Raw genomic sequence first — 14,537 nt, 5'->3', positions numbered from 1 at the left:
CCGAGGGTTTCAAGCAGACTATTACTACATTATTCTGAAGACTTGTAAGGAGCAAAAAATCTTATTTCAACGTCACATTAAAATCCAACCTATCTCAGCAATTACTAGAAGTTGTGGAAGCAGTGAATCACAGCATTAGTGAAATTAGCTACAAGACCTGTCCAGATCGCCTGTAGTAGAAATCTGCTCCAATCAGAAGTACACAGGCAAGTGGCATGCTGGTTGCTAGCTTCAGCAAGCAGGATAACTAGTAAAGAGATACGCTTAACTACCTCATCAGCATTAAAGATGTCTGTCACCTGTTTTTCAGTTGCAGGAAAGGTGTGCTGCTGATGAGAAAGTTGAGTTCTTTACACAATGTTTTTTACACATTTGCGGTGCTGTGTATGTTTTTGACAATACACTCTTAGTATTGCAGCCAGTGACATTAAACATGGAGACCTAACATTTGCTGACACCATTTTCCGTTCCAAATCTCACTGGCTACTTAGAAAAAAATTATTAAAATGCTGTTCTGCAAATATAAATAAGTAATTATAAAACCAAATCCTGTTTCCTTTAATAAGGTTGATCGTACTTCGCAGCCAACTCTCCTGCTGCCTGTAGCAAACTCAGCCACTCCACTCCACTGGACATGAACACCTACACAGCCAAAAGGAATAACCAGGACTCCAGCTTTTCTGTTCCTTCAGATCATGATATGCATATATCCATAAACGATCTTAACAGAATGATATATGATAATCTTATCATATATATTCTGGAGACAGGCTGGTTCTAGTGTATAATCATGTCTTTTTAAGCAGTGAAATTTAACAGGATGCATAATACTACGGGAGATATTAGGAGTCCCCCTGGATTTAGATCAGCTTAAATATGCAAGTTTTCTCCCCTTCATATTCTATTTTGCAGAAAAACATTGAAAGACTTGATAATTCAGAATCCCTTGAGGATTTGAAAAAACATGGATATACAGATATTTTCATCCCCAAAAGAGTAGAACCATGTATTCTGAAAACTGAATGCTGGGAAGTTCTGAGTGAGGGTCCATATGTAATTTCAGTGGGTCTACAATCCACTTTGAACCAAGAGGCTGATTTAGGTAGGACTCAAAGATAAGATAACTCCTGTAACTTTCTGAAGATGGACGCTCAAAAACTGAGGTGCCTAAAATTAAGAATTTTCATTTAGACATGGTACCTGACTACAACTTTGTGTGGCAATATAGAAGCGTGCTCAGAGATCATGTTTCTGTTCATTAATTGTCATTTGATTACTAATTGTTACACCATGCCATCAAGCATAGCCCAGCTTTGGGCAAAGCTGAATATCAATATTCAGAAACTGCTCTTTGGAAGCTTTTAGGGCTATCAGTAACATTAAGAAATGAATTTCTTTAAAAATTCTCACTGGAATGGCTACATATTAATAGTGGTGGGAAAATTATTTGGTTTAAAAGCACCAGTATTGGAGAATAAAATAATAAAAGTATAATAAAAATACTGAGCAGAAAATATGTTTAGCAGAGATTTGCAAAGCAGAATACGTTTAGTATGAAAAATCAAGCTTTCTGCATCTTGTTGTATAATATGTTATGTTTTCACAGCACCCACTTGAACTAATTGTTACAAACATTTTTCTGCACTCAGTAAGGCTGGCAGATACAATTCACCAATTTTTACTCCAAGAGGCTTTCCTACAGATGCCACACAGCCCAGAACTTTTTATCATGTTAAATGCAAAATTCAGTAACTACACAGTGGACCAACAACCCTGCCTTGGGAATCTCACTGATTTCTGGCTTCCAGATTGTGAGAATGAAGATGAGAGAATCAAATTATTTTCTATTAAATCTAGTGAGAGTCAATGTAAAGTGGATTTTGAAAAACATTCTAAAAAGCCACAGATTTCTTACAATTTTACCTTTACTGCAATGGCAAGTTTCATATGCTTAAGCAAACTATAAAAATGCATGAAAGAAGTTCAAGATCTGACCACTTTGTCTTTTGGTTTTGTTTTAATAAAGCTATCTACTGCTTTTCCACAAGAAGTCCATCTTGTCAGTGTAGTAACTACAAAAAAAAGCATGAAAGCCTTTGCTAGCTTTTGCCATGTCCCTGAGGGCATCCCCAGCCCTGAGTGTCCCTGCCTGGACTGCCCAGTTCCTAGGACAATTTCAGCCCCACCCAGCACCAGAAGCCGCTCCACTGATAACAGAGCAGGGTTGGTCTCAACCTCCTCCCCAGCCCTTCTCTGGCCATGGCTCCACAGCACCATGGAGGTACCTGGTGACCAGGGCCACAGCTGTCCCTGGTGCCCTGCAGCTATTCTGCTCCTGGCTGGGGTGGTGGCACAGGTACAGGCTTGTGAGTAAGCAACATTTGGTTGATGAGAAACTGAACATGTGTTGGCAGTGTTTACTAGCAGCCCAGAAAGCCAATCGTATCCTGGGCTATATCAAAAGTAGTGAGGGACTTGCACAGGCTGCCCAAAGAAGTGGTAAATGCTCCATCCCTGGCAGTGTTCAAGGCCAGGTTGGACAAAGCCTTGGGTGATATGGTCTAGGGTGAGGCATCCCTGCCCATGGCAGGGGCTTGGAACTAGATGATCTTAAGGCCCTTTCCAACCCTAACCCTTCTATGATTCTATGATTCTACGTATCAGCTAGCTAAAGTTGCATGAGGTACCTCCTGAATAGGGAAATACTCAGGAAATTCACATTAGTAAGAAAAGAATGTATTCTTTAAAAGCATTATTAGTCTTTTAAAATTTCCATTCAATGCTAACAAAAATCTGGGAATAAAATGATTATTCAGAGCAACCACTCTAGAAGAGTATTTAGGCATGTTTATCCTAAGTATTCGATATTCAGAGCAGACTGCAGGTGACAAGACATTGCTGTAGACCCATATCAAACCTCTGCAAACTAGGTCGTACAGTCATATCAATCCTTTTGTCTTTCCAGAAGAAAATGTAGCTGAGGTACATACAGATAAACTTCCCAACAGCAACTGCATCTGGTCTGGATAAATTAAGAACAGTACCCAAGGCTGCAAAAACTGTACAATGGCTTGAATAATAATCTATAAATCAAAGTATCAGTTCTTAAAAGACTATTTAATGCTATTTAGGTTTGGTATTGTATTCAAATTGCTAAAACTGTTTGGGAGCATAATTCTATTCAGTTTATATCCATTAATCACTTGCAAATATTTGTTTTACTTAGGGTAGAAATCACCCACATTTCTGCAACTGCAGTGTGGATGTTTGTGTCTAAGTTGTGGTCCTGATTCACATTAGTTTATCTCGCTAAATTCTGTGTACAGACAACAGCGGCAAATGGCAACTTCCAACTTGCATGTCATCTACTCTATATGAGAAACCCACTTTAAAATGAGACAAACTGGGCTGTAGACATGCTAGTTACATTCTGTTCATCACAAAGGGAGCTTTGACAATAAGTTCAAACCTTGATACCTTCACTGCAAACCCCTGTGTTCAAGTGAGATGAATGCCTTCTTTATGACCACAGAAAATTAGCCTACTTTTGAAAGAAACTAGGGGTTTTATCTAGAAGTTTAACATTTGAGATTATAAGCAAACCTATGCCCTATTGAATGAAAATTTGGGGTTATTCTTCACTGGGATATAGTCAGAGTGTATGACACTGAGATATGATGCAATACCAAGGGAAGTTGAGATACGGTTATTTTTTAAAAAGAAGCTGTTTTGGACAAACACCATTAATAAATCTAATCTGGACGTCTTACAGTTTTAAACAAATCATCCATTTTTATTCTCCTCAGTCATATGCTTGAAATGGAGAAGATAACTGTTTACTGTATGCCAAAATGGGTTCTTCCCAACTTGAATTTTCTCATCCTTGTTTAGCTATCTTGTCTATTCAGCTTCTGAAAGACAATAGTGCCTTTTCAGCCTCTCTGGTCCACATCCCAGTGGCATCCAGGCCTGTGTCTGGGCTGTGGAGTTGCAGAGAATAGAGGAGAAGATAAAATCTTATATTAAGATTTCCTGGTAGGAAAAGCTCTTAAAGTTACAAAACACATGGTTGACCCTAAACCTACAGCTTAAATAACAAGTTGGTTCAATTACCCCTGTCATCGTGCTAATCTGAGAGTTTTCCTTACACCCCCAAACTAATACCACCACCAAACAACCTGATGCTAACACTGTATTGTTTCTTATTCATATGGCAAAAATAGGGTGGGTTGCAGGGGTTTATATGTTCTTATACATCTTTTGTCATTCAAGAATATACATTGCTGTTTCTCACTTTAGAAAATTGCTACCCAAAACACACAGATTAAAATAAAACTGGAAAAGAAGGAAACCAGAAAGCCATACCATGCATTTTGATTCTTGGCCTGCATAAAATTTTTAAATCTACTACAGAAAATTTCCTCTGAAATTACAGAATCTTTTGGATTCCAGAGTTGCATCAGTTTTGAGGAGGGGGTGTGTGTTTTCCACTGATGTTAACAGTAGTAATTCTTATAGCATAAGTCTTCAGTTTATTCTGCAGTTGGATTTAAAAAGGGTGGACCTATCAATTCTTCGTCCACACTAGTCATAGATACTGTGCAAAACCATCTCTTTTCACTTGTATCTAAGACATGCAGACATTCAGTTGTTGTGACACTTCCACTCCCAATAATTTCCAGCTGCAAAAATATTAATATATCCAAACAGCTGGAATTTCAAATCCAGTCTTAGATCCCAGACAGCAGCATTTGCTTGGTGTTATTAGTTCACACAGACATTCAAGAGTGCAAAAAATGGATTAAAGTAACAGGAATCTTAGCCTGACCAGCAGGTCGAAGGAGGTGATCCTGCCCCTCTACTCTGCTCTTGTAAGACCTCACCTGGAGTACTGTGTGCAGTTCTGGTGTCCTCAATATAAAAAGGACATGGATCTGTTGGAACAAGTCCAGAGGAGTGCCACGAAGATGATCAGGGGACTGGAGCACCTCCTGTATGGAGACAGGCTGAGAAAGTTGGGGCTGTTCAGGTTGGAGAAGAGGAGGCTGCGTGGAGACCTCATAGCAGCCTTCCAGTATTTAAAGAGGGCCCCTATAGGGACTGTAGTGATAGGACAAGGCTTAATAGGTGAAAACTTAAACAGGGGAAGTTTAGATTGGCTATAAGGAAGAAGTTCTTTCCTGTTAGGGTGGTGAGGCACTGGAATGGGCTGCCCAGGGAGGTTTGTGAATGCTCCATCCCTGCAGTGTTCAAGGCCAGGTTGGATGAAGCCTTGGGTGGCATGATTAAGTGTGAGGTATCCCTGCCCATGGCAGGGGAGTTGGAACTAGATGATCTTAAGGTCTTTTTCGGCCCTAACTATTCTATGATTCTATGATTCTACTTCTGATTGCTTCTGCATTGGAAATAAAAACGGCTGGAATCCTTAGGCACATAATAATTCAAATCTTATCATGACTTCTAAGTAAAAGGTTTCTTACAGGCCTTCAATAACCCATTGAACTTTCTCAGACATTGTAGTAATACATACTTATCATTCAGCTAATCACTCTGTATGTTCCTTTGGTTATAATCTCAATGCATCTCAATTGATTCTTCTACCATAAACCAAATTCTGCATCCAAGGAATAACTTACTTTCTTGTATTGCATTAAGAATATCTGAAAAGTCCACATCTGTCTTCTGTATGTCTGGCTTTATCCATATTTGCGTTTCCAGCCGGTTAACCTGCAAATCCTCTCTTCCTTCTGAAGAAATTGAAGAGATTGATGGAGTTTGTGACAGGGCAGTAGAAAATCCAGCCAAGAGGCTTTGAGGTGAGGGAACATACACATTGAATAAAGCTACTTAACTCCCCCTCCACCCCCCCCAGAACCATTTTTTCTTCAAACCAAGCAGCTTTGGACAGAACATGGACTGACTCAGAGCTAAATAGAGTGAAACGACATTCTCTGCTATCAGTAATGATCAGTCATAAATGGCAAGTCCCTCATTCACATGAACACATGGCACCATGCCATGAGCATCATCTCACCATACAATCTACAAAACTAACTCCAAAATGTGAAAACAGACAAGACCTGTTGTTACAAATGACACAGCACTACAGGAACAACCAGGCTAAAACAAAACACACAAAGGACGAATTAAGTCTTGAGACAGAAAACAACTATCAGGACAAAAAGAGCATGGACAGCATATTTCAGCCACAGGACACCATAAGTTCTCACATGCCAAGCTGATGGCATGCTTTGGTCTAGGAAACACTCCAGTATTAGAGTCAGTTTCAAAGGGGTTCACACTCCTACGCAATGGTTGCTGTTTAAAAGCACCACAGAACAAAACTGTTAGCTAGTGAGTCACTGTTTTAAACTGATTTGCACATGTAAATAGGCACAAGATCTGCCAATTTCAGTGTTCTTTCAACACGAGCAAAGAAAGCAGGAAGTTTTGAAAATGTACCCTTTCCATGCAGAGAAAGATAGATGTGCATCAAGTGTAGACAGGGCAAAGAGCCTTACGTTTCTGGTTACAGGGTGCTGGGATACAGCCAGAGAAAAAGAGGGAGCTACTGGGCATATGGCTGGTTTTTAGAGTGGCAACAAAACCTTTCACAAAAGCATCTGTTTGAGATATGCTCTTCACAACAAAAAAGCCACAGTAGAAGAAGAAACCTTCAGGTCATTTAGTCCGTTACTGTGCCTTACTAGAGGCAATCACTCATGCTTTTGATGGAATCATTCTTCTTTCTTCTACAGTCTGCCTATAGCAAGCTGGTCTCATTATGAATTCCCTCGTGTATCTTCCCCCTTTCCTCACCAAATGGTTATCTCACCACTGCCTTGCTAGGAGCCATGAATTATATTCCTGGGCACAAAAATCACTCAACACTATTATAAAAATCCTTCTTTTTTTTTTTTTTTTTTTGGAAATACAGATCTCAAAATGGGTATACAAACACCCACTTCAGCTCTTTTTATTTCCCAATGTTAAAATATTATAAATTCAAACCGTCTCATGCTTGCCCTGGCGTATTCTTTGTTCCACAGGAAAGACCCACTGTTAACATCAGAGACAGCTCCCCTTGTAGATTCCTGGAAAGTGATCTGTCACAGAAGCAGCAGGAGTTCAGCACTTAATGGTGTAGAACAAAGAGAATTTCTTAAATGAGACAGCTGATTATGCATATAGCAGCAGCCTAAGGAAATATGCGGATGGCCTCAGAGGTGGGAGCCTAGGATTAGCCCCAGAAGAGAATTCTAGGGACCATGGAAAAATACTTCAGCTGCTAGAAAAGACATAACAATATCTTCTGTATAAACAATATATCCTATACAAATGATAAGATGGAGGTAGAGAGGTAAGTGATGGACAGCAACTCAGTTGAGCAGCTTTGCAAGTGATATAATTTAATTTCTTGTTAAATATTCAGTTACCACTTGTAACATAAGCAATTACACATTTACATCTCTAATCCAATTTAAAACTGTCATTTTAACCTTGGTTAGAGCAAAATAATGACAACAGTGACAAATACAAAATACCTCCCTCCCCCAAACCCTCTATCCTTGTTTACACCCAAATCACTGCTCCTCAAAAGACATGAAGGCAGCAGAATCCCTGCAGCATCTTCAACAAAGCTGAATTGGGCCAGGGAGAAAGGAAGTGATAGCCAGCCAGCAATGGAGGTCCTGAAGCACTGATATCTGATGGACCATCTAACCACAGGCCTCTTGATAAAATGAAACCATTGGAGAATATACATGATCAATTTCAAAGCCACTTTTCAATTAATGAAAAGTACTGTCTAGAAAGTGATCAAAAAATGTCCAGCCTAAGCCTGACTGCTTGCTGTACAGCCTATTAAGCCAAGACAAATTTTGCTGCATTCAAATCTCTGCTCCTGTATTTGACCTATTTGCAGTATGGGGAATTTCCAGCAATTCAGCCTTACATACTTCTCTGATTCACAGTAGCCTTAATATCTAGCCTCACTTCACAAGTATCAGATCCAGGACATCATCCAGTCTGACTTCACTTGAAATTCTAGGCATAAACTTCTACCAATTATTTGTGATGTAATATATGGCTAACCACAAACTTGCCTTCACTGACAGAAGAGGAAAAAGAAATGTATCTGCCAACAACATAGCTTTTAAATAAGTGATTGCAGGGACACTCTTCCCATGATCTTCACTGTGTCAATAAACAGACTTGAATCAGGGTACACCTGCTTCTACCCTTCTCCATCTCCCTCAGTGCTCACTTTGCAGGAGGGAGAAATGCATTTTTTTGGCTGAGAGAAACAACCCTTATGTGATGGGTCATGGACTAGCCAAACTAATGATTGCTAATTTGCTGGTGGACAGAGGCTTTAGCCTACCAGCTCTTTGGAAAAAAACCCACAGTGTTCTCTCCCATATCCCAGAGATATTTTCTTACTACAGATCTCTGACACCACAAACCAAGATAGTATCTGGTGTCACTGTTGCTCCTGATGGATCACTAACCTAGCTTTAGCATTTCCTTCTTGCTTTAGAAGCTGCTGATTTATGTTTTATCAGTGACATGTCCCACTGAGTAAACTCTAAGCAATATTGACTGGGAGGTTGAAAAGGAAAAAACCTCTTTTTGTAGAAACATAATCAAATAAAAGTGAATAATAAATTTATCAAATTTTATGTGATTTTATTAAAAGATCAGATAATTTTTCTTATCTTACTGAGACAATTTAGTTCAACTGTGGGTCAATTTTAAATTAGCTAACAGTATTCACTCTGATTTACTCACTGATGCATGAAGTAATACATAAAATAACATTTTTTCTCTTTATTTTCTTTGAAGGGTGTCTACTAATTAGTATAGGAAAATGAGATTTCTAAAAGGCACTACACTTTTAGAGGCTGAATGAGATGGCTTGTCTTAAACCAGAATTTTAACGTACCTCTAAATATTAAAATGATCACATTGCATCAGAGAAGCAAATTATGTAGAAAGGTACTAATGTTAAATAAGGTAATTCCTATTGTAGTGAGAGAGACTTTGTGTCTCCTTAAAATTAAGAACACACTCAGGTTCTTGTTGGATGAGATCCTGTTACATGCATCTAGTATCTAGCCAATTATCACAATCAGGTTTTCAGACATGAACTTTACAAGTCAAAGACTATTTTCTTGCATAGTAAACACCTGGAGCCCAATTTTTGAAATACTGTACATTTTTATACATGTGCTGTGATGTGCAAATCATATTTATAGATGGACAATCTCACAGTGTGGTCTGAAATCAAGCATCAGCACTTGGGTGAACAGAAAAATGCAGAGTTTAAGTACTTGGCACCCAAATAAAGAATATAAATTCAAGCTGATGGAAAAAGTGCTGCTGTTTCTCAATACACAATAAAACGCACACATTTACTTTGTATTTTTTAATGGACATATGAGAACAGAACTGATCTTTGCAATTCACTTAGGCAGCCAGGGCTTAGATTCTGCTTGTTGATCAGAATAGAAATACTTGACTCAGTTGCTTTCTGAAACCACAGCTTCTTTTCTTTGCCTCCCTCATTTCCAATTAACTCAGCAAGTGAAAACAAATGTTCTGTCTACAGTTCTAGAAGCTTCTGTAAAGAAAAATTTACAGCTTCAAATGAGCTTTCTGAAAAGGCAGCAACAGCAACTTCTATCAGTACAGTGAGCTGATTTCTTATAAAAAAATACAAAAAATCCTAAAAAATCATTTTGGCAGCAAACATGTACTTTCACAATGGTTGCATGGACATTAAATAAGAGTAGCAAATAACTAGTACGCTAGTCAAGTAGATGGCCCTCCTATCCCAGGGCCATCCACCTCTAACAGGGCAGTACTTCGCAAGAGCAAATATTCTAATATGAGCAGGTTTGTTTTGCTACATTAACTACTGCCTGTAGTTTCCACAGAGAAGTCACTCCTGTTCACTAGAGCCTCTTCTTTAAAGCAAACAGAAAGCTGCTGCACATGGTAGCTTTTTCACTAAAGGCAAACCCAGATCAATGTGGGGCAAAGGATCCCCCCCTTGCAGATACATTTTCTACTGGCTTCCCACTGTGAGTGCTAGACAGGTCATTTACAACAAAAGTACAATTTCAAATGGACAATGCTTAAAGCATTACCTAGACATGCTAGTTAGGGCTATGCTCACATGTGAAATCCATAGCTACAAGTAATCTCAATTCTGACATTTCTAATTTCTGTGATAGGAATGAAACAAAATGTACAACATAGTGGGTCTTCTTGGCATTCATCCCATGACTACAGTGGACAAAAAACCTCAATGGATGAAAAACATATTGGTTCAGTCACCACACCAGAAAAAAAGAAGCTATTCTCCAAGTCATAAAATATATGCAAATATCTGTAATCAAAACACATGAGTCTTCCCAGCAATGTAAACTTGGGCTGAAAGCAGTGGCTCAGAGATATCTCATTATGAATCATTAGGTGGAAGGCTGACATATTTCTGCCTAAGCAATTTTCTCTCCTGCATCAAAACTTGATGCCACTGTTACTATGTGCATCAATCTTATTGCAGTGATTATATTATATATTCCTATATTAAAATTATTTAATTTCTTATTGCTGCTCTTCAAACTGTCATATACAGAGTTTTACACTAGGAAAGTATTAATGATACCACAAAATACCATGTAACAATGAAAGAGCTGAAACAGAAGAATAAAGAAATATAGCTGTAGGAAAAGGAAATACTAGGTATGTTTAAAATACATGTGGTCAGTAACCACATATTGAAAATATAATCAATTTTGATTTTATGTGTTTGTGATTACAAAGGTCCAAAATTTAATATCAGCAGGATCATTTGAGTTCATCCTGGTCAGCTTCATATCAAACATAAAACATTGGTTCCCACTGACTAACTCTAGACAGAGAATCATAGAATCATAAAATAGTTAGGTTTGGAAAGGACCTTAAGATCATCTAGTTCCAACCCCCCTGCCATGGGCAAGGATGCCTCATACAAGACCATGTCACCCAAGGCTCTGTCCAACCTGGCCTCGAACACTGCCAGGGATGGAGCATTCACCACTTCTTCGGGCAACCTGTTCCAGTGCCTCACCACCCTCACAGTAAAGAACTTCTTGCCTTCTTAAATGGAAATAAAAAAGAGGAAACAAAAATGAGGATGTTTTAGAGTTTCCTTACAAGTCTTTTGTCCAGGTGGAAGGGTTTGTCCTCTCTATGTACAGCTAAAAGTTCCTAAAAGTATAGGCTGAGTTCACATAGAAATGAGTTTTGCATCATGAAGGATAACTCTGTCTTTCAGTGTCTTCTTTTTCTCTTGAACAGATACAAAAAGATGTAATATCATCAGCATTTTTGCAAGACCTATTTTTCCCCTCCCCACAGCAATTTAAGAGCAAGAATCTTTCGAAATGTCAGAAGGTCTTTTGTGTTAGGTCAGGTTAACACTTATGATCTGCAAGGGGCAGTATATGATCAGTGCACTTATGATCAGTGCACAGGGCAGGAATACCGGTGAGTTATGCTCACCTTTCTCCTGTGGTACTTGCTCCCTGGCATGAGCGCTTCTCATTCACTCCCAGCTGAGCTACCACACACCAGCTGCTGATGCACCCATACAAGAAGACAGTTACCTCAGACCTGCATGGTTTCCCATCAAAAGCCTCATTTAAGTCAGGGCAAAGGCTGAATGTCTTCTTTCACAAGTATCTTCTCCACACATGATGCAGAAATGTACCCCCTGTCCTGCCTTGAGCAGGTTCTTTTCCATACAGAAGAAAAAGGCTTTTATTCAACCTGCCACATTTTGGCCCAGAACTTGGCTCTTCTCTAAACCAGGATTAGCTATTACCCAGAAGCTTTCCTTCTGTCCTTGCTCCTTACCACTAAGCCTCCTCTGCCTTATAGCATCAACATTCAGAGTTTTACAATGGGTGTGTGTACGAGACGGGTTCCTTTATTCTTTCATTTTGATGCTTCTTTCCAGTCTTGGGTTCCTTCTGAAAACGGCAGTGAGGAGGAGGACAGGAAAAGTCATGTTGTTTAATTCTTTCTGAGAATGTGTTGACATATTTGTATATTTAAGACAATGCAACATACAAGGGTAAGACCAGCTGTGTGCCACATCTGCAGCGGTTTCTGTATGCCATGGCAGTGCTGGCACATATGTACCTGTATTGATAAACTGGGAGTATCTTAAAGGCCCCAGTTCTCCCTAATTTGAGGTATTTGCTTGTGTAGGTCACAGGATTTTTCACCATGTATCTACAGAGTATATCCACAGTTTTGAAATTATTATAAATTATAGGTAATGATACACATTGAAAGAGAGACCTTTAAAGACTTCTGATTTAAGTCAAAGCACTCCCTAACAGCCATAGTATGCCATGTGCTTCTAATACTGAAAATACTGTGAACTCTGCATAAATATTTGCAGACCTTTGAAAAACCTCTGACCTAGTAGATTGCCATGTATGTCTATAAATATGTAAGGACCTGGGTATAACCCGATATTCTAAATTAGTTTACCAATTACCTTAAAAAAAAAAATAAAGTGTATACTCTGTTAAATATTCAGCATAGCTAATCGAATGTTCCACTATGCAGAAAACACCATTTATCTTAATGGTTTTCTCACTGATTATGGATAAAATAATGTGTCTGTATGTTAGTGTCCTAGAATCAAAAGCTGAGAGTAATAGCACAAAAATGCCTTATTAGTTTTGAAAGTTATTGGAGTAAATACATAGGGCTACTTAATTTTCCATAAGTCCGATGAATTCAAAATCCAAATCATTCTGTTTAGCATGAAGACCCTATGCCATAGCTGTCTCTGTGCATGGTCATGTCAAGGGTATGGTAATAACAACACTGGAATCTTTTTTGAAAAGCAATTTAAAAATAGTTTTCCTTTGTATTGCAATGAACTGTAAGGCATGACATATGTTTAATTATGTTAATAGAAACTCTTATCTTCTAAAAGCAGCAGTAGTGGAGATTTCTAAACACCTAATATTACTAATCTATCAGAGACTAAGATATTTTGAAGATGTATGGTGTCTGTTCTTCTCTACATTAAACTATGGATGGCATTAGACAGTTAACTACAGAGAAGTGGGGAGTCCCACATTCAACTCTTGTTTTTTACTTCTCTCATGCTATGTATGTCTTTTCCAAAAGCAACGACAGACTAAATGGATTGACAGCGCTAGATGCAAAGCTATGCCTCAAAAATCAACCTGACAGTCAAAACAGCCTGAACACAAAGCTATAGGAACAGGGTCCTGCTAGGCCTCAACTCTTGCATTTTTAATTCGGTCACTGCCCAGAATGAACTGTAGGCATGGGAACAGTGAGATCCACCAACACTGTGATCAAGATAAAGAGGCATCTCTTAAGCAGTGAGTTCAGACCGGACAACAGCTGAGAAAAACTATCCATCCACATCTCCCACTTGGATAAACACCCGAACCACTGGGCTGCTGTGCAAAAGCACACAACCTCCTTCTTCATTTCCCATCTATGCTCAGAGGATGCCTCAATGCCCTAAGGCTTGAAAGGACCCAATGTCCATGCAGAAGCCCCAAGCATAGCATGTCACATATTCCTTTGACTAATATTACCAATTACCTGGCTCTGCATGGCTCCCATGCAGATCCTTACACGATCAGTAGAGGGACAGTGTTGCACAATGAGCCTTTAGAATTACCTCCTGGAAGTACTTATCTTCACTGATAATATAAAGAGACAATGCACTGAAGTGTGTTCTCTCCTGCTGGGGACAAAGCTATCATTTTAAAGTGTCATAATACCTGGGACAGAAATCCACAGGAGACAGTCTCAAAATGGCACAAAGCCACAGTGTGTAACTAAGCAGATATATTTCTGCACAGCTGTATGTTGCATAGAAGAATTTAGAAAGAAGTCTGAGATCTAAATGGACCAAACAATTCAGCCCATTTCCCATTATGTAAAAATAACAGTAAAAATAACTATATTTTAGTTTAACTTCCTTGCTCTTATATTGTGAGTGTGCATATAAACATAGCTATCAAAAACCACTATCACATATGTTCAAACATTTGTCCTGTTTGAAAAAATCTAACTACTTGTGGATGACAAATCCTTTAGTTACCATCTACCTTTAACAATATCAGAAGTTGTTAGCAGGCAATTCATAAAGAGGAGAGAAAGAAAATATTTGCTGCATAAACTGTTTATTGCAGAAATACTGCCCAGTTCTCGGGTCAGCAATTTACTGGTGAGACAAGCAGAAAAGCTGGCTGCATGGGGATGAGAGGCATGACTTAGCAGATAAATTCAGACCACCAAAGATGGGACATCAAGACAGTTTTTACAAGATACCAGATGTCTCTTCCAGGTGGATTTTACTGTAACGACCAATTTTACAGGCTCGTGTTATACCATAGCCTATTGCTGCCCTCACAATCTAAACACACCCTGGTAATTCATTCCCACATAAAGTACAAGCAGCTTAACCATTTGGGGAGCTGCTG

At 38.9% G+C, this 14,537-nt stretch overlaps 1 protein-coding gene across 4 annotated transcripts in view; it reads right to left on the bottom strand.

The window, feature by feature from the left end:
- LOC133214447 (anoctamin-4) overlaps positions 1 to 14,537 on the bottom strand; it is a 187,759-nt gene that overhangs the window by 106,298 nt on the left and 66,924 nt on the right. For 3 of the 4 annotated variants that reach the window (XM_061357348.1, XM_061357357.1, XM_061357365.1), the window contains exon 3: positions 5,637 to 5,747. The exons of the other annotated variant lie outside the window; for it this stretch is intronic. In XM_061357348.1, the coding sequence (XP_061213332.1) occupies positions 5,637 to 5,747 (111 nt within the window). The remainder of the gene's footprint in view (positions 1 to 5,636; positions 5,748 to 14,537) is intronic. 4 annotated transcript variants of the gene reach the window in all.

Source organism: Neopsephotus bourkii, unplaced genomic scaffold (genome assembly GCF_033783945.1).
Source record: "Neopsephotus bourkii isolate Nb327-2 ecotype Australia unplaced genomic scaffold, CSIRO-AGI_Nbou_v1 NB_107, whole genome shotgun sequence".
NCBI lineage: Eukaryota > Metazoa > Chordata > Aves > Psittaciformes > Psittacidae > Neopsephotus > Neopsephotus bourkii.
The sequence above is the reverse complement of the archived record's forward strand: the minus strand, read 5'-3'. Positions and strand labels throughout refer to the sequence as shown.